General features: G+C 43.8%; 1 protein-coding gene and 1 long non-coding RNA gene across 3 annotated transcripts in view; one reads left to right on the top strand and one right to left on the bottom strand.

Annotated features, from left to right (window-relative positions):
- Positions 1 to 4459: 4459 nt before the first annotated feature.
- Positions 4460 to 15318, bottom strand: LOC136627937 (uncharacterized). Of its 2 annotated transcripts, none has more exons than XM_066603467.1 (2): positions 15267 to 15318; positions 4460 to 7361 (listed from the first exon to the last, which is right to left on the bottom strand). In XM_066603467.1, the coding sequence occupies exon 2, from the start codon at positions 7197 to 7199 to the stop codon at positions 5211 to 5213; it is 1989 nt and encodes a 662-aa protein (XP_066459564.1). In that variant the 5' UTR covers positions 7200 to 7361; positions 15267 to 15318; the 3' UTR covers positions 4460 to 5210. The 2 variants fall into 2 exon arrangements, with proteins under 2 accessions (XP_066459564.1, XP_066459565.1); XM_066603468.1 differs by lacking the exon at positions 15267 to 15318 and adding an exon at positions 7459 to 7657.
- Positions 15319 to 20164: 4846 nt separating this feature from the next.
- The window catches only part of LOC136627939 (uncharacterized), a 134873-nt gene continuing 131559 nt past the window's right edge, over positions 20165 to 23478 (top strand). Inside the window, exon 1 of the long non-coding RNA XR_010792832.1 lies at positions 20165 to 20250. This is a non-coding gene — a long non-coding RNA (uncharacterized lncRNA). The remainder of the gene's footprint in view (positions 20251 to 23478) is intronic.

The following is a 23478-nucleotide window of genomic DNA, read 5'->3' as shown; positions in this document are numbered from 1 at the left end:
TTTGCTTTATATCATAAAGCATCCATTTTTAATTGTGCCCTTGACCTGTTTCATAGCAGAGTAAGTAAACTTAAGGGTGGCAACAGAGCATGACTTGAATCCTATATTTGTCCAGAATGCGTTTTGGTTGCCTCAGAGGATTGGAAAGCTACAAGTGTTTCACTCTTCCTTCCCGGTTTTCTCCGCTAGCCCCCTTTCCCCTCTGATTGGAAACCCACAGTTTCCACTTATCCTAACATAGTAATATTTGTTATTCCTGCCAGGGTACTATTTTCCTCTTATACAACACATAATAGGACCCTCTGGGTCGCAGTCTCTTTTGGACCAGTGGAGGGGGTGGGGTGGGGGTGGGGGTCAGGCATTCTTCCAGGACATTGGCTCCAATATCTCTAGTTGCACAGCTATGTCCATTCTCTGACACCCATCTCTAATTTGATCCTTGTGCTCACCTCTTTCCAAAAGCTGTCTCTCTCATCAGTAGCTCCATTACATGTGGTCTCTTTGGTATATGGATTATTTCCTGATAAAGAGACCGGGGACTTCAATCTTAGATGAGTTGGAGCTTTGAAGGGGGTGTTGGTGTAGTGGCCCGGTACAACAGGGCCCCTCCATAACTATATGCATGCATTTGTCTATGTGATGTCAGTGTCTGTGTTGCATGAATGATGTGTATTGCATAGCTGCAGCACTGAAAGGGTTAACTGTCTGGTATGTGAGCTGGCAATCTGAAAAATGTATCTGTTTGTTTCTCACGTGACCTTGTAATATATATGTGGATGCAAGGTGTATGAGAGTGGAGTGGAGTGGAGTAGAGTGGGGAGTCTGGAGTTCTGCAAGAGAACCACACGGGCACTTTCAGCTTCGTGTGGCTCAGAATGGAAGAGGCTGAGAGTTTGATAGCTGCCGGGGACTACTACCCCCAGTAGTTAAGAGCATGTCTACGTTTAACAGTGAGTGTGTACCTGTAGAGACGGAGAGAGAGAGAAAATGTGTTCCCAGGACCTACAGATAACTAAGACTGTGGTTTCTCCTGCTAACCCGTGAGTTCTCGCTGTCACACCACTTATCAAGCTGCTGTGAAACTGCTGCTAATTGTACAAAGTTCTGTTCAAGTAAAACGACCAGTCACCCATCTGTTTCCGGAGGCTGTGTCTTAAACAGTACCCGTGTGTGGATTTACTCCGCAACCAGGAATTCCCCCATGGATTCTGCGTGAGAGAGTATTTACTCCACCAGCTAGGAATCCCCCACGATAGAAGAAACAGTGGCATCACGCATGACATAAAACAGGACTAAGGTAATCCAGTATTGGGTTCCCTGTTTATTAACCTGCCCTCGGCCCCTGGCATGTCACCGGTTACCCTTCGGGTGGGAGATGATAGAGCCACCGTGACAAGGCCCAAACTCTACCCCACTGTCTCCTAGGCTCCGCTCCTTGGACGCTGCATTGGGTTTAGGCTGGTTTCACACGGGCGACAAAGAAAAAAAAATGCGACAGTGCTACAAATCACATGTATGTGAAGCCCATGCTTTCCAAGGGGTTACTTCATATTAGCGATAGTTTGTAGGCTGCTGCATTGTGAGAAAAAAATAATCAAGGCATGCTGAATATTGCAGCGATTTGCTATATTTTGTAGTCCATGTTTCCCCATGGACACAGTTTTCGTGCGATGCAACTTTTGCAGTAAGAAATCCTACTGTAAAAGCCCTAAAATAAGCCCTATTTACATTCAATGCAATGGCTGTGATTGGTTCATCAAGTGCTGCAGTGCTGCTGAACTGCAGTGCTCAAGAACCAATCAGAGCTAGCTATTCCTGGAGATGGGGATTTTGAACCTCCAAACCAGAAAGCTCTGACTGAAAAATACAAGCCAGTCTGTCAGAGCTGCAGAGGAGACATGCAGGGGAGCCAGACAGCGCCTCTTAGGTGATGAATAGTTTTTTTATTTTATTTTATTTTTATGCAGATAGGTCTTAGTTTTGTTGTAGGGCTTATATTTCAACACCCCCCCCCCCCCTTAAAATCCTGGCAAAAGAGCGACACAAAATTGCAATATCGCCACGTGAAAACGCAGCGATATCACAGAGATGCGATTTTGCTGTCGCCCATATGAAAGAGGCCTTAGGCCTCATGTCCACGGGCAAAAGAAGAATTAAAATCTGCAGCGGATTTTAACTCTTCTGCCCGCGGATCCGCACCCCATAGGGATGCATTGACCACCCGCGGGTAGATAAATACCCGCGGATGGTCAATAAAAGGGATTTTTTTTAAAATGGAGCATGAAAAAATCTGGACCATGCTCCATTTTCGTGCGGGTCTCCCGTGGGGACGGCTCCCGCGGGCTTCTATTGAAGCCTATGGAAGCCGTCTGGATCCGCGGGAGACCTAAAATAGGAATTTAAAAGAATTAACTCACCCGCAGCGGGCCGGGAAGGTCTTCTCTTACTCACAGCCGGATCTTTCTTGCTTCGGCTCGGCAGATGTGCCCGGCGCATGCGTGTGGCACGTCGGTGACGTGCCGCCGGCGTGACGAGTTCATCCGCTGGCCGAAAAAGAAGATCCGGCCGTGAGGAAGAGAAGACCCTCCCGGCCCGCTGCGGGTGAGTTAATTCTTTTAAATTCCGATTTTAAGCGCTCATGTCCGCGGGGCAGGAGGGACCCGCTGCAGATTCTCCATGTAGAATCCGTAGCGGGCCTGATTTTCCCCGTGGACATGAGGCCTTACCCTTGACTATGATTTTTACCCAGACACACAAAATGTTTGACTCATGTAGATTGCAGGAGCTTAACTACAAAAATGTTATCCCAATGTTATAGAACCTCCATTTAGCTACATAAATTGTTCCCATCAGTTTCCAATTTATGCTGGAGATATTCTGCAGCAGTGGGCGCAACAATGCATATTTTGGGGTACTGAAAGCAGAAAAGGGCCATTATTAATGAATAGGCACAAACAGGGCAGTATTACTGAGTGCAGGCAATATGAGGCATTATTACTTAGTGGGGACATTAAGAAGGCATTAGTGGGCGCACTTACTATGTGGGGCCTACCGGGGACGCAAAAATGGGGACAGAACTACTTTGTGGACTAACACAGGTGGCATTATTACTATCTTGGCTAGTATACAAGGAGGGTTGTTGAAAGGTCTAGAGAACGTAGAGAGGGTGATGAAAAAGCAAGGAGCCAAAGATGTCTGTGTGTCAAATTCCACAGAGACAAGTTGTGGCTGGGAGAAGTCATCATGGCGGTCAGGCTGGATACAGAAGAAAAGGGGAAACTAAACTCCAGTCAGAGAGGACGTTACCTGTGATCAGTGGATATAACGGTACTGTAATTATTTATATGGTCTGCAAAGCACCTGTGTAGCACCTGGTACCTAACATTATATGGCGACTCTATGCACTGATACAGATTTACTGCAACATTTTGTGACACACTGGAAAAGGGGCCCACTGAGACTCTTTCACCCAAGAGCCCACATAAACCTGGAGCTGGTCCTGTACCAATATTATGCCCCCCAAGTCGCCAACCAGGTACATTTCATTGATGAGAACTAAAATCACCTCACCAGAGTTTCCCAATTTCCTATTGGCAAAGTTTAAAACTTCATACAACCCTCCCCCCACCACCACCACCCATAAAGCCTACCACTCCTTCCCCACCCCTCTGCTGTGCAGGAGCTCTGTGATCTAAGAGTCTAATGACAGCTCAGATCACAGAGCTGCCTGGATACCAATCAGCATCCCAGTTAGAAAGCACTGTCATGCCCTACCCCCTCCATCTCAAAAGTCAGGCAACTCATCTGCTGGCTTCCCTGCATGCAAGTGTGTGACCCAGCTTTCCCAAGAGTCACACAATGTTGTCCAGAGACTCATCAGTGTGGTCTCTGGGCATGTGATGGCAGCTAGTCACAGCAATCACAGTAAAGTTTAATTGTAAATAAAAGAGTTATGAAAGTTTACACTAGCTCCTCCTCCTCATAGCCTGTCAGGGAGGAAGATCGGTATGAACCATCCTTATATACACACACAATAAGGGGATGTTCACATGGCGGAACAGGATGTGGATTTTTCCTCATGGATTCCACATCTAAAACCACTGCATACTTCAGTCGCATATTTAGCAACAGATTCGCAGACAAATTCAGCCCTGTCAATGGGCAAAATCTGTGAGCGGAATTTCCAATGCGATTCTGCGCAGAACCAGAATTGTGTCAAAAAAAAGTGTCGGCTTGCACCTGATGAAACATGCTTGAAATCTCAGAATCACTTAAATAAGTAATAGCATTCCAAAACCATTATCACATGAAGTGAAACGTCAGATTTGAAAATTTGGACATAGTCACATATGGCAAAACGGGCTTGGGTGGCAAGTGCAGTGTGTGATCTATATACATGTTGTACTACATTTTTCATCAGATATATATCTACTTGTTTACCTTATTTTGGAAGCATGTGTTGTGGAATTCAATGTTCCGTCAATATGCTGTGAGGCTCCAAATCAGAGGTGGTTATGGCGGCCGCCGTGAGAAAGCAATGAAACACAGAGATCAGGCCTGTGTCTAGAAGCAATCTGTGTTTATTCTGTACATTGTCATTTCTTATACAAAAAATAGAAGGAGTATCAGTAGGCGTATCAGTAGGCGTATCAGTGCAAAGGCTAGTGTTACAAAGTTCAATCTGTTATACTGAGGTCAAAGTACTAAGGTGGTGAATAATTGCGTTTTCTCAATAAACATGGCTTCTTTTGTTGGAATGTAGACTGACTGTCTAGTACCTTGATTCTTTATCACAATCTACATTTTAATCACATGCCCTAGACAGCAGTTAATGATCGAAGCATTCCATTATCCTTTGATCATTGTAACGAGATTAACAAGATCTTGGAGACATGATGGACATTTAAGATTACACCTCTACTTAATGTAATTAAGTACTAACCTAAATGTACAAGCATTTATCAGAGCTTTTCATAGGACACAGAATAGAGTGTACAATTTAGGCCTAAAGCCTCCGGAAACGTATATCAAAGATACATACATATATAAATTAATATGTTCATAACCCTCACAATCCCCCATTTGAAACAGTCCATCTTGAAAAGAGCCTTTGTTGTGGTACTATCAAGGGTGCTAAGCCACCCCTGCCGGTCTTTCTATCCTCTTCGCCGGATCCCCACTGTTGGTGCTCTTTTACTCTTTTGACTGTTTTAACGATATCGTAGAGGGAGCGATTCCAGATAATTTGCTTGTCTCCGTATCCCACAGAATGTCCATAAGTTGCAAACACTCAAAAGAATGAACAAAAGAAACAGGATTAGTAATGGGTGAAACATAAAATCCATCATCTTTCCTGCTGTAGGTGACCATCCAGTAAAAATATCATACCAGTTATATTCGGTGTCTATCTGGATTTTATTACCTATGCTGACCAACTTATCTCCTACCCATATAGTTTGTTTTTCTAATTCCATAAGGGAGAGGTTAGTAACATCCAAATGCTTTTGAAGGTGTTCAGTGTCTTTCATTAGTCTTACAATTCTACCCAAGGATATAGTCAGATTTGACATAGGGATAGCATCTGGGTGCCAGTAATAATTTATTGCAGCTTCAGCATCTGGCAAAAAGGTGTAAGTTTCTGTAAACCAATGTATCACCGATATGTTCTGTAAACATCCAGAAAATGGAGTGGTGAGATTATACATACTGGTGGTTTTAGTTTGGTTGGTAACCAAGCATATATATTGGGGGCCAACTTCTATCAGCATATGGAAAGACGTAGGTAGCACCGTCCAATCACATATGCTGACTGAAGGCTGCAGGAAACATGGCTCATATGCGGCTGTACTCCGTCCGCATACTAGGCCATCCAGTGTTTCTTCACAGTTCTCTATGCCATGGGTTTTATTTTCACTATCAATCATAGTACCTGTGAACTTGGGCAACCAATATTGGAAAGCATATAGAGGCGGTCCGAACACCACAGGTAGTACTACAAACTTACACATGAGGCTTGTGTCCTTTACATCATAAAAAGTCATTTCTCCAGTGCAATATTCATCAGAGCATTCTACACTATCAGTCCGGGGCCGTATCCAGGATGCTACTGGAATTACATTCTTGAAAATATTTCTCCACAATTTTTCATTCTTTGTCATCAAATCTGACTGTGCTTTATCCTTCTCGTGAATCATATATACATATTGCAGGCTACATTGTGTATAGTTTATGAATTTACTCATATTTACAAACAAATCATTTTGAACCCCAATACTCAGATTAAAAAGCGTTAATACATCCTTATTATATCCTAATACAAGATGTTGGGGGAGGAATATGGAGGGCATCCATTGTGCCTGAATATTGACCAGATTAGACACATCTCTTCCTTCCCCTGCCATCTTATTTTTCATTACTTCTAAATCTATTGAATTTAAAACCCCTGTGCCTGCTCCTATTCCTCCAAGAAGAGTATCGTACCATTCTCTCTTCATTCTAGAGCATGATTTCATTACAGGGAAAGATATATTAAACTGCACTACGGTCCTCTGTTGTTTGGTTGAGACATTTTTACATGTATGGGGGAGCCTAACTAAATTGTCAGTGTGTACCACAGGGGTTGTTTCCAGGACGGTCAAAAGGTTTAACCACATTAGAGAGTTGGCTATAGGAGTACCATTAATGCACAGGAGAGTATATGTATCTTTTAAAGATATTGTCTGGTTTGTGCCTCCTCTTCCAACTTGGTCACCCTTACACATTAACGTTTTTGAAAGATGCTCATATGTGAACTGCTTATCTATATGAGCCACACATCCTTGGGTTAGTTTATAGCATGAGATATTTACTCTACTGATAATGTTTATCCAAGGATGCTCTCCTTCCTGTATGACATATGAACGACCTTTAAATTTATTGGAGGGGACATATAAGCCACTGGTCTCTCCTAGTGTAAAATTGGCTATTATGCACCTATGATTGCCTTCACATATGAACTCGTCTTGCTGTCTGGCTTTAGTTTTATTTGCCCAACCCCAGTAGCTTCTAACAACACCTCCTTTCTTAGTTTGTGCCAATTTCAACTTTCCCGCTGGCGTCAGGGTCCAGGCCCTGGCGATAAGCAGGAGAATTCCAAGCACCAGGAATAGTCTCATTTCTCTCATATTGTGGTTTCTTAACCTTTTTGCAATGTGAGGCATGTACCCAATTGGTTTTACCCTCTAGTTTGACGGCAGTACTGGTTGTGAGCAGCACTTGATACGGGCCGTCAAACCTTGGTTCCAATGTCCTCCTCACGTGTCTCTTTGTCACTACCCAATCTCCGGGCTGCAGATCATGCGTTCCTTCAAGAGAATTTGGATCTGGAATTGAAGAAAACACTTGATTGTGTGTTGCCTTTAGGCGTGCATTTAAGGACATAACATAGTCAGTTAGAGTACCATACTGGGCCTGCAGTACCTGTGGAAAGTACAGACCCAACCTGGGTGCGCACCCAAACAAGATTTCATATGGTGATAATCCTGTTTTTCTGTTAGGCACATATCTGACTGAGAAAAGGGCCAATGGGAGGCACTCAGTCCATGGTTTGCCTGTTTCTTTCATTGCTTTCTGTATTTTTAGTTTTAGGGTACCATTCATCCTTTCTACCTTCCCACTACTTTGTGGATGATAAGGGGTGTGAAATGCTTGGGAAATACCCAGGGCAGACATGATGTGTTGCATTATTTCACCTGTGAAATGTGTACCCCTGTCTGACTCGATTACCTCTGGTACCCCATACCTGCAGACTACCTCATTCATGAGCTTCTTTGCTGTTGCCTGAGCAGTTGCCTTGGTGATGGTGTAGGCCTCAACCCAACCTGAGAAGATATCAACAACAACAAGCACATATTCATATTTCCCCACACGTGGGAGCTGAATATAGTCAATTTGCAATCTCTGAAATGGGTAGAGTGGCCTAGGCAAGTGTTTTTGCGGGACCTTTACTTTCTGTCCTGGGTTGCTCACGGCACAGATCATACAAGATTGGACAAATGATGCAGCAGTTACAGAGAACCCAGGGGCCACCCATTCTCTCTCAAGCGTCAGTAGCATAGCTGCCTTCGATAGGTGAGTCTTTCCATGGATCAGCTGGGCCATCATGGGGTACAGGGATTGTGGTAGGCAAGTTCTACTGACTGTTTGCCATACGCCACCCTGTTCTACTGCTCCCATATTAGTCCATTTATCTTTTTCTTCTTTGCTGGCTTGTGACTGTAATGTCTTTAGTACATCAATGTCCATATTTTTATCAAAGTCCAAATCATAGTCTCTGACTTGTGCGGTCAGTATCTTCTTTTCTTCTTTCTTCAATGGTTTGAGGGCCGCTGCCTTTGCTGTGAAGTCTGCGAGGGCGTTGCCTTTTGCTTCTGCAGTGTCGGCTTTAGTATGAGCTTTCACCTTTAGGATTGCTACTTTATCCGGTAGGAGTAGGGCTTTCATAAGGTTCTGTACTGCTGCACCATTCTTAATGGGTTGTCCTACAGAAGTTAAAAATTGTCTGGCCTTCCATATTGGGCCGTAATCATGAGCTATGCCAAATGCATACCTGGAATCAGTGTAAACGTTTGCTGTTTTACCTTCTGCCACTCTACACGCCTCAGTGAGGGCCTTCAATTCCGCTTCTTGTGCTGAGACATGCGGAGGCAGAGCTTCTGCTTTTAGGACATCATGTTGTGTGACTACTGCATACCCGGTATGGAATCGGCCATCCTCACCTTGGTACCGTGAACCATCTACAAAAAGCTCAAAATGTGCATTGTCAATAGGCGTTTCAGTAACTGATTCAAAACCTGCAGTTTCTTGCTGCATCAATTCTAGACAATCATGCTGGTGTTTTGAATCAAATAAATCAGAATCATGCTGTACAGAATTTAAAAATAACTGATCTGCAGTACCCAAATCCCCCACCCCCCCATTTGAATCGGGATACTCGATTGGAAGAAGAGTAGCCGGGTTCAAGGTAGTGCACCGTTGGAAGGAGATGTTAGGAGGCATGAGCAAGGCACATTGTAACCTTATTTGACGAGCTAGAGACAGGTGTTTAGGTTGTACTTGAGTGAGTATACTCTGGATGTCATGGGGGTGAGAACCACTAGGGGGTAGTCCAGGACCAACTCAGAAGATTTGTCAACCATTGCTTGTACTGCTGCTACCGCACGGACACAGGAGGGGGCTCCTCGGGCCACCGAATCCAATCTCATGGAGTAATACCCAAGTGGCCGTGGACGTCCTCCATGTTTTTGTGTCAACACTGCCGTCGCATGACCAGAAAGTTCAGTGCAGAAGAGAGTGAAAGGTAGAGTGTAATTAGGAATTTCCAGTGCTGGAGAACTGAGAATAGAGAGTTTTAGTGTATGGAAATTGTCAGTTGCTTCAGGAGTGAGAGAGAAAGGAACACTTGGAAGACAATCATAGAGTGGTTGCATCAGGGATGAGGCAGAACGGATCCAAGGACGGCAGTATGAGACAAGCCCCAAAAAGGTGCGGAGTTTGGCAGAAGAAGGTACAGAAATGGCTTGAACTGCAGCTTTTCGTTCTTCTGTGAGATGTTTGGTTCCTTGAGCTAGGCAATGGCCTAGAAACACAACCTTTTGTTTACAAAGCTGTAATTTTTCCTTTGAAGCCTTGCAGCCATTTTCTGCTAAAAATTTTAGAAGAGAAATGGATGCAGATTGACATGTTTTCAGATTCTCAGCACAAAGCAGAAGGTCATCAACATATTGCAACAGCACAGTTCCATCAGGTGGAGTCCAGGCCTGCAAAACAGACTGGAGTGCCTGGGTGTACATGTTTGGAGAATTCTGCGCACCTTGTGGCAGGACGGTCCAAGCGTATTGTTTACCCTTGAAGGTAAAAGCAAAAAGGTACTGGCAATCCGGATGGATCGGTACACTGAAAAACGCATTTGCAAGATCTATCACTGTAAAAAATGTCGCAGTGGGCGGGACTTGTGCTAAAAGCGTATGTGGATTTGGCACTACTGGGGTGTCGAGTACAGTTACTTTATTAATTTCCCGAAGATCATGTACCATGCGATAAACATCTGGTTGTCCCTTTTGTGTTTTCTTTTTAACTGGGAAGAGGGGAGTATTGGCTGGTGATGTTATTTCCCGTAGTGCCCCCATTTGAATTAAGTCTGTAATTTGTGGGCCTATAGAATCCTCTTGGGCCCTACCCAATGGATATTGTTTTACTTGGGGGCTACGCATCCTGGTTTTAGTGTGACTACCATGGGTGTCACATTCATATGACCAATATCTGTTTTGGACTTGGCCCAGAGTTCCTGTGGAACTTCCTGTAATATTATTTCCTCTTCTGTAGTTAAGAGGAAATTGGCTGTGGATCATCTAGAGAAGCCACCATCTGGCAAAATTGTTCTGCGTTTGTTTTTGCAAAATCAATCTGCACTGTTCCTTCTTCAGTAAACTGAATGGAAGCTGACAGGGCAGAGAGTATGTCTGTGCCCATAACTGACAGTGGAATATCACCACTCACCAATAATTTTGTTAACACTGTCTGGTCTCTGAATTTTATGGGGAGAGGGTCTGTTTCCTGAAGTTTCTTAGGAACTCCTTCAAGACCTACAACAGTTTGAGCTGTATTTTGCCGGTATGCTGGAGGAATTAGGTGGCTTTGGATGACTGAGGTTGCTGCCCCTGCATCAACAAGGAAAGGAATTTCCTTATTGAGTACTTCCCCTTTAAGAAAAATGGCCACACCCTCTTTTACATTGCTCATGGGGAAGAAGGGCAGAGGGTCGCCGACTATTCAATCTTGGTTTTCTATTTCTCCCTTGGCGACTCGTGCTTTTGTGGGTTGTTCACTACCCCTCTGCTGGAGGAATTTTCTACACTCCCGTTTAAAGTGCCCAGGCTTACCCCAGAAATGGCACTTAAGGTTATGTTTGGGATGGGTGCCCCGTTTTATTTTGTTCTCTCCTGTGCTGTATTGTGCTATCATAACAGAGCTATGTCCTTTTTTGATTTTTAAATTTAGTTCAATGCCCTTGGCTGCTTGCACCAGGCCTGCTGCTTCATATTGTCTCCACTCAGGCTTGTTATCCATGAGTTTAGACCTCAAGGGTTCTCGCAACTCTTCTACAAAGGCCATGCTAAGTACATGGTCACCCAATTCTTGTATGCCCCTATACCCCAGATCTGACCAACGTTGTTGAAGGCGGGCATAAAATTGCTCTACACTTTCATCCTTCTCTTGTGTGACATTAGAAAGAGACAGGGAGGATTCTTTTAATTTTTCTTTTGCCCAACGTTCTAGACCAATTAAAAATATCTTACCACTTTTTAATGCTCTATGTTTAATTTTATCCCAATCTGTGCCACAATAGTCTTTCACATAATTTAAAATTATAGTTCCCACTGCCTCCCCTGTTTTTAACATAATCAAAGGACCCAGATCAGCTGATGTTGCAGAGTATGTGTCTTGTATTTGTGCTATCTGTCTAAAGAAAGGCATAGGTCATGGGGTCTGGTAATTGCTGTATAAGTGACATATGCTCTTGAGGTGTCCATGGTCTATATTTATCTTTTTGTGAGGTCATATCATATTGGCTCCTTCTGCCTTCTCTTTCTTGTACAATTTCTTTAGCTGTCTTCCATACCTTATCCTCTTTACCAGCAGTATTGCCCATGGCTGGCGGTTTATGTACACCAAGAGGCTTATTATTTTATCCTTTCATACACATAAAACAATCCCCTGACCGTTGAAATATACAAACGGAACTGCAGGGGGCCCTGTCCAGAAACGTGGCCTTGTTAGGGACTCCTTTCAGCATCACTGATCAGGTTCCTGTTAACACGGGACACAGAGATTTATATTTGCACCCCGGAGGTCAGGTTCCGTCGATCAGGTCAACTCATTAATCACTCACTCGTGCATAAACAGGCACACATAAAGACAAAAATATTTGAATGTCAGTTACTACTTTTTTTTTTTTTTTTTTAAGTGTCAGTACTTCCTCACTTGTCTGTAAGTGTCGGTACCTCCCAACCCTGCTTATTTTTCCCCCGTCTCAACTACTTGTGGAAAATTCCATCCTGTGTGACGGGTCCCTTACAAGCTGCCGCCTCAGGTGAGAATGGAAGTCTGTAAACAGGAGATTATAGAGGCAGCGCTGGAGGCAGGACAGGTGAGAATAACCGGTTTTAGTTTTTTCTTTTTAGCGTGGACTGCATATTTAAAATAAAAAATGTATATCTTTGAAACCATTTAACCCCTCAGTGCTGGGAGACAAATACTCAGGCATGAATTTCAAAACTCATAAACTCATCCAGTTTATAGCTAGGATATCTAAAACATTATATATTGCTGCTAGATGAAAAACTGTAAAGAGCTAAGACTCCCTTATTATGATATATGACAAGACACATAATACTCATACAGATAGCAGCGATGTGTCTGATGCCCTGTGGCTCCCTTGGACCACCTTATTTTCTTCCTGTAGTGGAACGCATATTATGTCTGTCTCCACATAATTGTCATAGATGAAAATGACCTATGACTTGGGGCTCTTTCCCATGGGAGGGGCGTAACTATCAAGGATGTAGTTGCACCCGGGCCCAGGACCCTTAGGGGGCCCATAAGGCCTCTCTTCTCCATATAAGGAGCCCAGTATTATGAATAAAGCATTATAGTTGGGGGCCCTATTACAGGTTTTGCATTGGGGCCCAGGAGCTTCAAGTTACGCCTCTGCTCACGGGTGTCATTTTCACGCAGAAAAGGCATGTCAAAGGAAAAAAATGCATCTATTAGGACCAATGGTTTCCTGTCGAATTGTTCAGAAGAAAAAATTTTAGATGCGCAAAAAAAATAGGACATGCCTGACTACAATACCCGCATCTAAGGTCCGTGCTGCGTGAGAAGGTAGGACCTGACCTATCCTATTTTTGGTGCGTGATGCGCTGGAGTTTCCATAGACTCCTATGGGAGCAGGGGGAAAAAAGGAGGGGGGGGGGAGGGAGGAGTTTAGCTGCGTCCAATGCTCGAAAAAGACAGGTGTCTGTAGTTTATACATTCAAAGTCATTAGGAGGATTTCTACCACCGGAGGGAATTCCGGAACAGCAGCGCATTTTTCCTGCAACATGCAGCTTCCAAATCGTATGAATGGGCAATTTCACCACTAATTAAGCTCAGGACTTAATTACGGGAAATCGCCCAGTCATGCTATTTTTCATGCAGTTAGCCGTGATTTTTTTGGCGCAGCTATTAGAGCCTGAAAACAACGCCCGTGTGAAAGAGTCCTCATCAGGATGTTTTTGAATAACTTCATTGGTAATTTTTGTTTTGCAATTTTGATAACACTACAAGAACAAGTGCAGTAACAGGAAAACTTGTGCCAGACACATCAAGCTATTTAGCCAAAAGTTTAACTAGGCTGAGCGGACTGTACGACCCTGAAGAATACATATATAATTTCACAATTAACTTTAAAATAAATGAAAAACTTGACTTAGCAGGAATCAGTGTTATACTTTATTGCTCGATGCATTACATAAACGACTGCATTCACACCCACAATCACCTGTACCTGCCTTACCTGTAACGGTCATGGTCTTTCTATATGACACTATTATTCCTATATGAATGATTTAGAGCAAAGACAATAGTATTTTCCATGCTTTTCCTTTTTCATTTATTTTCTTTTCACATTTTCTTTTTTCATTTGCATGCTTGATGTACAGATTCAGGGCTTATTCACAGGTGCGTATATCGGTTGCCGTTTTCACGGCCGGACGATATACTCTACCATCTGAGCTATTTATCCCCTTCCCTCACCCTCGCCAGCTCTCTGCCTCCCTCCTCCCCTCTGGCTGTTTGCAAGAAGAGAGGGAGTGATGGGGGTGGAGCTAAGCTCCCACCCTCTTCCCGCATCCAGCAATGCTCCGCCCCATCCAATTGCAAACAGCCGGAGGGGAGGGGGGAGGAGAGAGGAAGAGAGCCGGGGAGGAAGAGGGAAGGGGATAGATCTCTCAGATGGTAGAATATATTGGCCGACCGTGAAAACAGCGGCCGATATACGATCCTGTGAATAAGCCATAAGGCAGCGTTTTGAAGCAATATTGTACCGCACATGACAACATATCTCACGCACGCCGTTATGTGCAGTCTTCCTGGGGGTTTTTGTTAAAATTTCCAGCGCTGTCGCTTCTCAATGGTGCTTTTATACACTGGTAATAAGCAATGTAATTGCATATGGGCGGCATTGATTACGCACCCATAGAGAACAATGGGTTCTCTCACTTAAAATACAGGACAAAATAGAACATGCTGAGTTCTTTATTATGCAATGCATACACACAAATGTGAGCGAAACAGCGTAAGGCAATATATTTGATTGCCTGTGAATTACCACATATCACACGCGCATACATCACTCACATAAGAATATGCTGTGAATGGATTCAATGAAATGAAATGACCTCATTGATCTAAGCACATGTGCGTGTAGACACTGCGTGTAGATACATGAGAGAAACAGATCACAACATGCTCTATTTCTCGGAGTACCACGCAGTGCGAGGCCTATACATTTGTATAGGCTGTGTATGCACACGCTTTCCATACGCTTTCGCATTGTATATGGGTGGCGAGTCATACGCAACCCTGCTATGTAACAGAGCGGGGAATTAAAATTTAAAAAAGAAGAAGGGCAGTCACACTGCGCATGACCGTGTGTGAGATACAAGGGTGCATCCGCTGCCCATATGTAGTCTCTGCTGACTCTGCCTGCATTCACAAACACCAGGAAGACACTATATTAGCAGCAAAGTGGATAAAATGGCAAGAAACCTTATCCACATGCTGGAGTTAAATGGAGAAGTCAAAATCTGCAATATATCCAAATTGTTGTGCATTTTGCGCGATTACTTGTGGATGTGAAGTAATACCAACAGATGGGGTCACATAAAAATAAAACCATTCCGCTCACCTTCTCCAGCTTTGCTCTCCCTTCAGGCTCTGCACCCGGCCTCTAGTGCTGACATGTCCTACAGACACATGACTGCAGGCAATTACCAGCTGTCGCATGGGGGGAGACATCAGGAGATGCCACACACTGGTTAGGATTTTCCAAGTTGAAGCATCTGGAAAATGCCGTTTTTCACACTTGACCCCTCCAAATGGAATACCTGCTTTGTTGCGGGGTCCCCATTACACACACACAGATAGTCCCAGTTACGTGGCTGCTGATGCCGCATTGGGCCAGTACCTGTAGGTCTGCATAGGGGTGTAGTGAGGAAACAAGTTGAAGGCAGGTTGGCAGTATAGGTACATCAACAAGGTCCAAGCTGAAGGTCATGGCAGGCGGCAGACAATAGAGTACAAAATACGGAGCTGGGTGAAAAAAAGCATCAGAAAAATTACAAGTGTTTTTTGGATGATGCCGGCATTTTTGCTACAGGCGTTTTTGGGGACAGCTTTTAGTCACTAATACAAGAACCTGAACCAGCTCATCACCACCAGGTCTTCGATAATATGTAAGTGGTGCAGGGAAGACGTCCATTACATTTTCTGGCAGAACGTCCAAATAGAAAAAAACAGAATAATTCCCAGCACTCAAAATCCAAATAAAAAGTATTTCCTCTATTCCATGATGGTTAAAACATACCAGAAACAGGAGGTAAAAACCTGAAGCACTGGATGCTTTTCGAGCCTACACAGCTTGGTTCTTAAGCCACTCTCACACATCTGTTTTATTTCTGCGATTACCGCGGTGTTTTGAGCGCTACGGTATAACATTCCTATTGATTTTATTGGGGCCTCGCAGACATGAGCTCAATTTTTGAGCGCAGTCTGCTCTATTTTGCTGTGTTTAGCGCACATCATCACCCATTACAATAATGTGGCGTGCTAAAACACGCTGTTGGAGGCAGGAACCCGTGTCCGAAAACACAAGTAAAATCGCGGCATGTTGCCGACTGCATGTGTGGGAGTGGCCTCATTCCTGGCTCTGCTTCAGAATGAAAAAACACAAACATTTAACCCTTTCCAATCCACTGTCTGACATCTGAAGACATTCTGATTGAAGCCTCTACAGCTCCGATGTCAAAAGATGTCCGGCAGGGTATTTTTACTGTATATTATTGGCCGCTCTGTTGTCGGGGGCCTCTACAGAATGTCACATACTGCAGTACTGGCTCTAGCCAGCAGATGGCGCAATTGTATAATGGCAGAAAGAGAAAGCCCCCTAGGAAACGCTGAATCCAAAATTGGATTCCAAAACCTTCCCTACATCATGTGTACAAAATTATTGACTCCCATCACTACTGGAGCATATGCATGGTATCCTAGCTTCCCTGGTTTTATTTGTAGGCTTAATCCCAAGAGAGGAGCATTCTGAGAGGTAGGAACCCAACTTTCCCAGGTTGAGATTTACCACCTGGTATTAGTGTTAGGACGCATCCGAGAGCTTGGTCACCTGGATGTTGGTAAATGGGCCAATGCAATTTGATCAAAATTAAATACCAAGAACCTTGCATCATTTAATGTGGTTAGAGCATTGATTATAGGTATGTATACCTCTGATAGTAAATTTATTTTGTGTGCTGTTGCCATTTTTGGTTTCTGCTTCTGACTCCGATGACCAACATGACCAGTCCCATTTATCATACTTAACCCTTTAGTAGCCCTCAGGGAATGATCAATCAATGATATGAAATGGATGCAACAGGATATACCATATTGTGTTCAAAAAGTATCCAACCTTGATTTTTTGTGCATAAACAAAAAAAGCTAGGGAGGTGCAGTATTTAGGCGACTCTAATGCGCATGCTGGGATTTCTTATCCCGCCTGCAGAAGCTGTCTCAAAATGTTGATACACCATTAACGAGTTGTGGTTAATAGTGTGAACAGCGTCTCAGATATGTTCCTTAGGGCGGCTTCAGACGACCATATGCCGGCCGATATACGGCGTCTCTCTCTGCAGGGGGAGGAGGCTGGAAGAGCCAGGAGCAGTGCTCTGAGCTCCCGCCCCCTCTCCGCCCCTCTGCACTATTTGCAATGAGAGGAGGCTGGATGGGGGCGGGGCAAAGTCCCGGAATTAGCTCCGCTCCATCCCACCTCCTTTCATTGTAAATAGTTCAGAGGGGCGGAGAGGGGGTGGAGAGTTGGTGGAGAAGGGCCGGGAGCTCAGAGCACTGCTCCTGGCTCTTCCAGCCTCCTCCCCCTGCAAAGAGGGACGCCGTATATCGGCCAGCGTGAATACACGGCCGATATACGGTCGTCTGAATAAGCCCTCAATGTGTTTAAGGGATCCAATAATAGATCCAACATATTGCAAACTGCAATCTGTACAAGCTATAAGACAAGATGTGTTGTGAAGAAATTAATAAATGTAGGAATATCAAAACTTTTTCCTGTAGCACATGCATAGGAAGATTTAATATTAATCATATTTACAACAACTGTGTAAAGGTCTACCTAATCTATTTGAACCAATTGTTCTCAACCATGTAGAAGAATTCCTTTTATCTGCATTAATAAGGGAGAAATTCTATTACCGACAGTACGACCCATATGGGCTGAAAATCTACAGCCTGCCCCCCAAATAAGTGTGAAAGCCCTTTTACATGCAAAGATAATCTTTCAAACGACAAAGATTTTGCAATCTATTTTTATAAAGTGTTAATAGCCATTAACACTTTATCATCCTTATTTGCATGTAGAATGGCTTCCACTAGCTGTTTGCAGAGCCCAGTGTGTGTAACACAAGAACCAGGATACAACATGGATACCAGGCTTACAAAAATATGTATTTTTATTATAGCTGTTGAATTGGAAATCTGAAACAGTAATAGAAGCTTTTGTCAACAGCTAAAGAGTTATGCGGTTTAGATGTAAACGTTAGACAACCTGTCTGTAACTAACGATAGGAACAGCCTTAACGTGCACTGAGTGCTCTATCAGTGTTTCATCAATCACAAAGATCAGTAATACACTCCAACCACAGAACAGGTGATATTACCGCCGAACGCATTAACCCAGCTAATGGCAGTTTGCCACGCACAGTCTGAAAGTGACCCAAGTGTTGTCCAATGACACGTCCACAACTGGCGGATGCATACTCTTACAACGGTTTGATAAGTCCCTGGTTTGACTCCAGTCATGTTTCAGAATTTTTGGTAATTGATTGAGCTTGTGTATAGAGACAATCAACTGTTTGAACAAAAAAATTGCGTGACCATGTCCATTGCCACCCATATGTTCTATCTTTTGTGGGTGCATTTTTTTTTTTTGACTAACGCAGTACAAACGTTTTTACGCGCATAAAAATGCCGGTGTGACTGAGCCCTAAGTGAGCGCCGTCTGATTCTCTTTTTTGACCAAATGACAGAAAAACTTGAACAACGCCACTGCATTAGGTTTTGTGCAAAGCTTGGCGATTCCCAAGTGGAAAGGATCCGCAAGATTCAAAAGGACATTGGGGGGAAGCAACGGGCATCACACAGATAAAGGAGTGGTACAACCGCTTCAAAGATGGTTACACATCAGTGGAGACACAGGCTCCTACTCTCTCGGTGGCTCCATGTGGCTCTAGTCATGTTTCTGTATTTCTGGTAAATGATTGAGCTTGTGTATAGTCACAATAGGGGATACATTTGCACCCGGGCCCAGGAACCTTAGGGGGCCAGAAGGCTTATCTTCTCCATATAGGGAGCCTAGTATTATGAAGTTTTGCACCCGGGCCCCTAAGCCTTTAGTTAGGCCCCTGGACTGTTTAATCATTTATTTATACCTTATTACCTCACTGTCTAATCCTAACCCAAGGATTTATATAATGATCTAATGGAGAGTTCTGCAAACTGAGCCAGGAAATGGGAACTTTAAAAAAAATGCTTGGCTAAATAGAAAAGTGTCACATTTGATGATCGCAGCCTGCAGCTGAAATAAGCGCCATTTTCTCATTCATTCTCAGAAGTGCACATTAGAATGCATGCAATTTCTGTGTTTCTCAATTTCATTCTCATAAAGCCAAGCTCACATGACTGTAAGTTGTGTTGTGCGACACGCAGCAAGTACGCCCATCGCCATGTACTAGCTTGGCATATATGCCCGCCAAGATAGAACATGCTGCAATTTTTCTTGTGCGTGGATTATGCGCAGGTCGTGTGAGCGGCAACATAGCTGCCTATGGCAGATACGTAAAGCGTATTACGTCTGCAACACCCGTGTGCAGAACACGCTGTACCGACACGATAACGGTTTTGCATTTATTGCATGTCATTTTATTTTGCCCTCTTCATCCTCTTGTAGTTTCTCTGCCGCAGTGTTCCCTTTGTCTAGTATTACATTATGTTTTAGGATATGTAGAAGAGAACAAATAATTGTTTATATACAGTATATTGCCAAGTGTGATGTCAGCACATCCTGTGCGCAGTAGACTAAGCTTCATTTACACTGTTCCTAATATGCTTTTAAAGGAAAGTTCACTTTGTAAATAAACTCGAGACCCCATATTAGGCCCAATGTCCATGGGTGAACCCGCGTGGGAGATCCGCAAATCAAACCGCCTGCAGGACAGTAAAAACATGCAGATGTGATTTTTTTTTTTTCCCCGGCAGCAGAATCCATGCATTTCCGCAGCCATGGACATAAAAAGACAGTTTTGTTATCTATCCAGAATCTCCTGCTTTCAATGGAAGCCGTCCCTGCGGGATCCGCAGGGATATAGAGTATGCTGTGATTTCTTCCCGCGTGTGCGATCCGCACACCAGGAAAAAAAAAAGTCACATCTGCATACTTTTAGCTGCTCTGTGGATGCCCAGGTCTCCCTATGGACGGCTTGATTTTCGAATCTCCAGCGCAGGTTCCGCAAATCAAATCCGCCCTTGAACATTGGGTCTACTCTCAAACTTTTTCTTGCCCTTTTTCCTGGAATGATTTTCCCATCCTCTTTGCTTAGTCACGCTTGCTGTGCACTGAGCAGGGTAGATTACATGCATTGTAACTATAGGGAATGCGGAATGTTAAACACCTAGTAGGTATGCGGGTTACTGTAGGTTGCGCCACAGACAGAAAATAATAAATCACATGAGATCTATAATTTTCCAGATCAGATCAGCCAGGCCCCGGCTCTAATGCATTATTTCCCTTTTGTAACGCCTCCCATTAGCATTCCCTTTTCTAGTCACTTTACTGTGGTAGTCCTGTTCTTCCTTTTTAACCTCTTTGAGGCAGTTTCATTGTATTATTGGTAAGTTGTACCTTTATACTGTTCTTACTTCATTTCGCTTCCCAACATTTATTTTCATTTCACAGAGTATTTATGGGTATCAATCTGTTGTAGATTGTTACAATGTCACAACTTGGTCTCCATGTAGTATGCAAGTCTGACGGTAGGTCCAGATTAACGCAACTCTCACACAGGCGTTGGTGTAAACGCTGTAAAAAGCGTTGTTTGTGAGAGTGGCCTTAGGAAGAAGATATAATCTGGACGTAGTGTTATACAGTATACCTCTTGCAGGTCTACTAAAATTTCTAAAAGTGCACAAAGTACATTAGAAGTGGGGGCAGATTTGACAATTATTTCATCAGGTCAATATACAGGGCTAGCTAAATTAAATTTACCCAACTCAGAAGCCCCTGGAGTGTTCTGCTGCTCCAATTGAGACACAATTTGGAAAATGGGCACTTTAGACAATGTGCTTGCCAGTTTTGAAAATTTTTTTTAGTAAAAAAGTCGCTGATGGGTGGCGCTGTAGTAGACCAAGCCAACTGTGATAGACCTATATCCGTGTCAAATCTGAAGGACAGCAATTGTCAGCATGTTGTAATGTTTAAAGCTGATTCATTGCATTAAGTAGTGGAAAACATGAGAACATTGTTGAAAACTAGGGATGAGCGAGTATACTCACTAAGGCACTACTCGCTCGAGTAATGTGCCTTAGCCGAGTATCTCCCCGCTCGTCCCTAAAGATTCGGGGGCCAGCGCAGGGTGGGGAGCTGCGGGGGAGAGCGGGGAGGAACGGAGGGGAGATCTCTCTCTTCCTCTCTCCCGCCCACTCTCCCCTGCTCCCCGCCGCAACTCACCTGTCAGCTACGGCACCCGAATCTTTAGGGACGAGCAGGGAGATACTCGGCTAAGGCACATTACTCGAGCGAGTAGTGCCTTAACGAGTATACTCGCTCATCCCTATTGAAAACCAAGAGGGACTTATTGACCATTTCTAGCTGCTGTGTAAAATCCATTCCCCAAGCAGTAACATAACAAATAGGCTTATACTCAACTCTCCCTGCTCCCACTGTGTCCCGTGCTGCTGTTTGGTTCTCCGCTCTTTGTTTGGTTACAGCCTGCAGACCCACTTGGCTTACAGCTTTTTTTAAACAAAAATTATTCACCATTACCATGTTGTAAGACCCATAACCTTTTTTTTAATGTTGATTGGACTGTATGAAGGCTCATATTTTGTGCAGTGAGATTAAGTTTTTATTAATATCATTTTAGGCTACATACATCTTTTTGATCACTTTTTATTCAATTTTTGGGAGCCAGGATAACAAAAAAAAACCTGCAATTCTGGCATTCTGTACTTTTTTTTCTTATGATGTGCAATATGTGGGATAAATAATTTAAATTTTAAAAGGCTACTCCTGCAAAACCACATTTTTCCATCCGTGCCCCACTCATCTGATCACTAGAGACAGACAGTAAGCAGGCCTGCTAGGTAGAGACTTGGACATACCTCATTGTTCAACCAGATCTTTGTGTCAAGAAAAATATATCTGTTCTCCTGTTGTGAACAATCTTTTTCGACTACTATTCTGTTAAATACAGACCAAGTGCGGTAAGCCACCATTCTTGAGTTAGCACAGTCTACAGAAATATTACTTTCCAATTGCACAGCATACTCCTTGTAAGTGTGCACATCAACTGTAAACTGCTTAACTCCTTCGTGACCGTTCATACACCTTTTGACACCCTGTAGTAGCAGGTTATGTATTGAAGAGACATCGCAGGGTGATCTCCCTTCATACATCGCGGGCGCCGGCTGTTTCTTACAGCCGACACCCAGCGGCAACAACCCTGATAAGCCGCGCGGCTCATCTGGGCTGTTAACCCTTTAAATGCCACTGTCACTTCTATAATTTGGTTTTATTGAGTTTACCGTCCCTGATCATACGTGGGACCGCTTGTCTTCTGTATACAACTGTTTTCTTCTTGGCGCGCACAGCTAGTATACAATAATATGAGCTGTATCCCGCTGAGAATCGAGAGCAAGCTAAAAGTCAGCGATCAGCGAATAGTGCACGACGGCCGCGCGTTTAGACACAATGATTATTGCGCAAAAGATGGAAGATGAGTGAATTGAGCAATAATCGTTGTGTCTAAATGGGCCGCGATTTGTCCGTGGGAAAATACACGCGGAAAACAGATTGAGGCAAGTTCTATTTCTGTGCGCATCTTGCAGAGGCCCGCACAGAAATGTCACTCCCAGTGCGCTGGCTCTGCTCTGCGCATGCGCCAGCTGGGCGGCAACCGACATCACAGAGCCGGAGCCGCGGGAACAGGTAATGGCCGCACTGATACCTGCAGGAATGTGGGTCGGATCCTGCTGCTCACAGGGGATCAGACCCTGCCGTCTGCAGGCGGCCTAACTGCAGATGAACATTAAAAACATTTTGAAACATAATATTTTGGCCAAAATACAGAAACTGTGTCAATGGTCCTCGTAGTCTTGCGAGTCTCTACACTGATATTATAAACAAATCACTGAAAGGGAGTCAGATCTATTGAAGGGATGTTGTGTGGCAACCAGACAACCCCTTTAAACCCCTGGAGTGAGTCACTGGAAAACCTAGAATGGCTCATGTGCAGATGGACATAGACAAATATCTCTATAATCACTATAAATATCGTAAAAGAAAATTAATTATAGGAATGAATAAAAAGCAAAGCCAAGGGAAAAGAAAAGGAAAAATAAAAAGTTATTAAAAACCTGGGATGGCTGAAGTATACATAACCATAAAAACACCATAAACATAATAATAATAATAATCTTTATTTATATAGCGCCAACATATTCCACAGCACTTACAAGACAGGGGGGATACAGAAGAACAAAAGCACACAAATTACAGAACCACGGTTACATGTAGTAATCAATTGAAGAAAACAGTAGGGGTGAGGGTCCTGCTCCAACGAGTTTACATACTACAGATGTGCGTGGTATGGCGAGGTGGAGAGTGAGGGATGCTATACACAAACAATGGTCAGACATTAAGCCATGTAGCGGCAGAAACGGTGTGTCGGCAGGGGGCAGTTGATGGTGGCTAGCAGGGATTGCAGTCAGTAGGTCAGGGAATGTGTTATCATGTGGCATACAGAGAGGTTTGGTTTAGGGAATGCGGTATGCCTCCCTGAAGAGGAGCGTTTTTAGAGCACGCCTGAAGTTCTGCGAGTCATGAATTGCCCGGATAGCCT

Source organism: Eleutherodactylus coqui, chromosome 5, assembly GCF_035609145.1.
Source record: "Eleutherodactylus coqui strain aEleCoq1 chromosome 5, aEleCoq1.hap1, whole genome shotgun sequence".
In the NCBI taxonomy this organism is placed as follows: domain Eukaryota; kingdom Metazoa; phylum Chordata; class Amphibia; order Anura; family Eleutherodactylidae; genus Eleutherodactylus; species Eleutherodactylus coqui.
The sequence above is the reverse complement of the archived record's forward strand: the minus strand, read 5'-3'. Positions and strand labels throughout refer to the sequence as shown.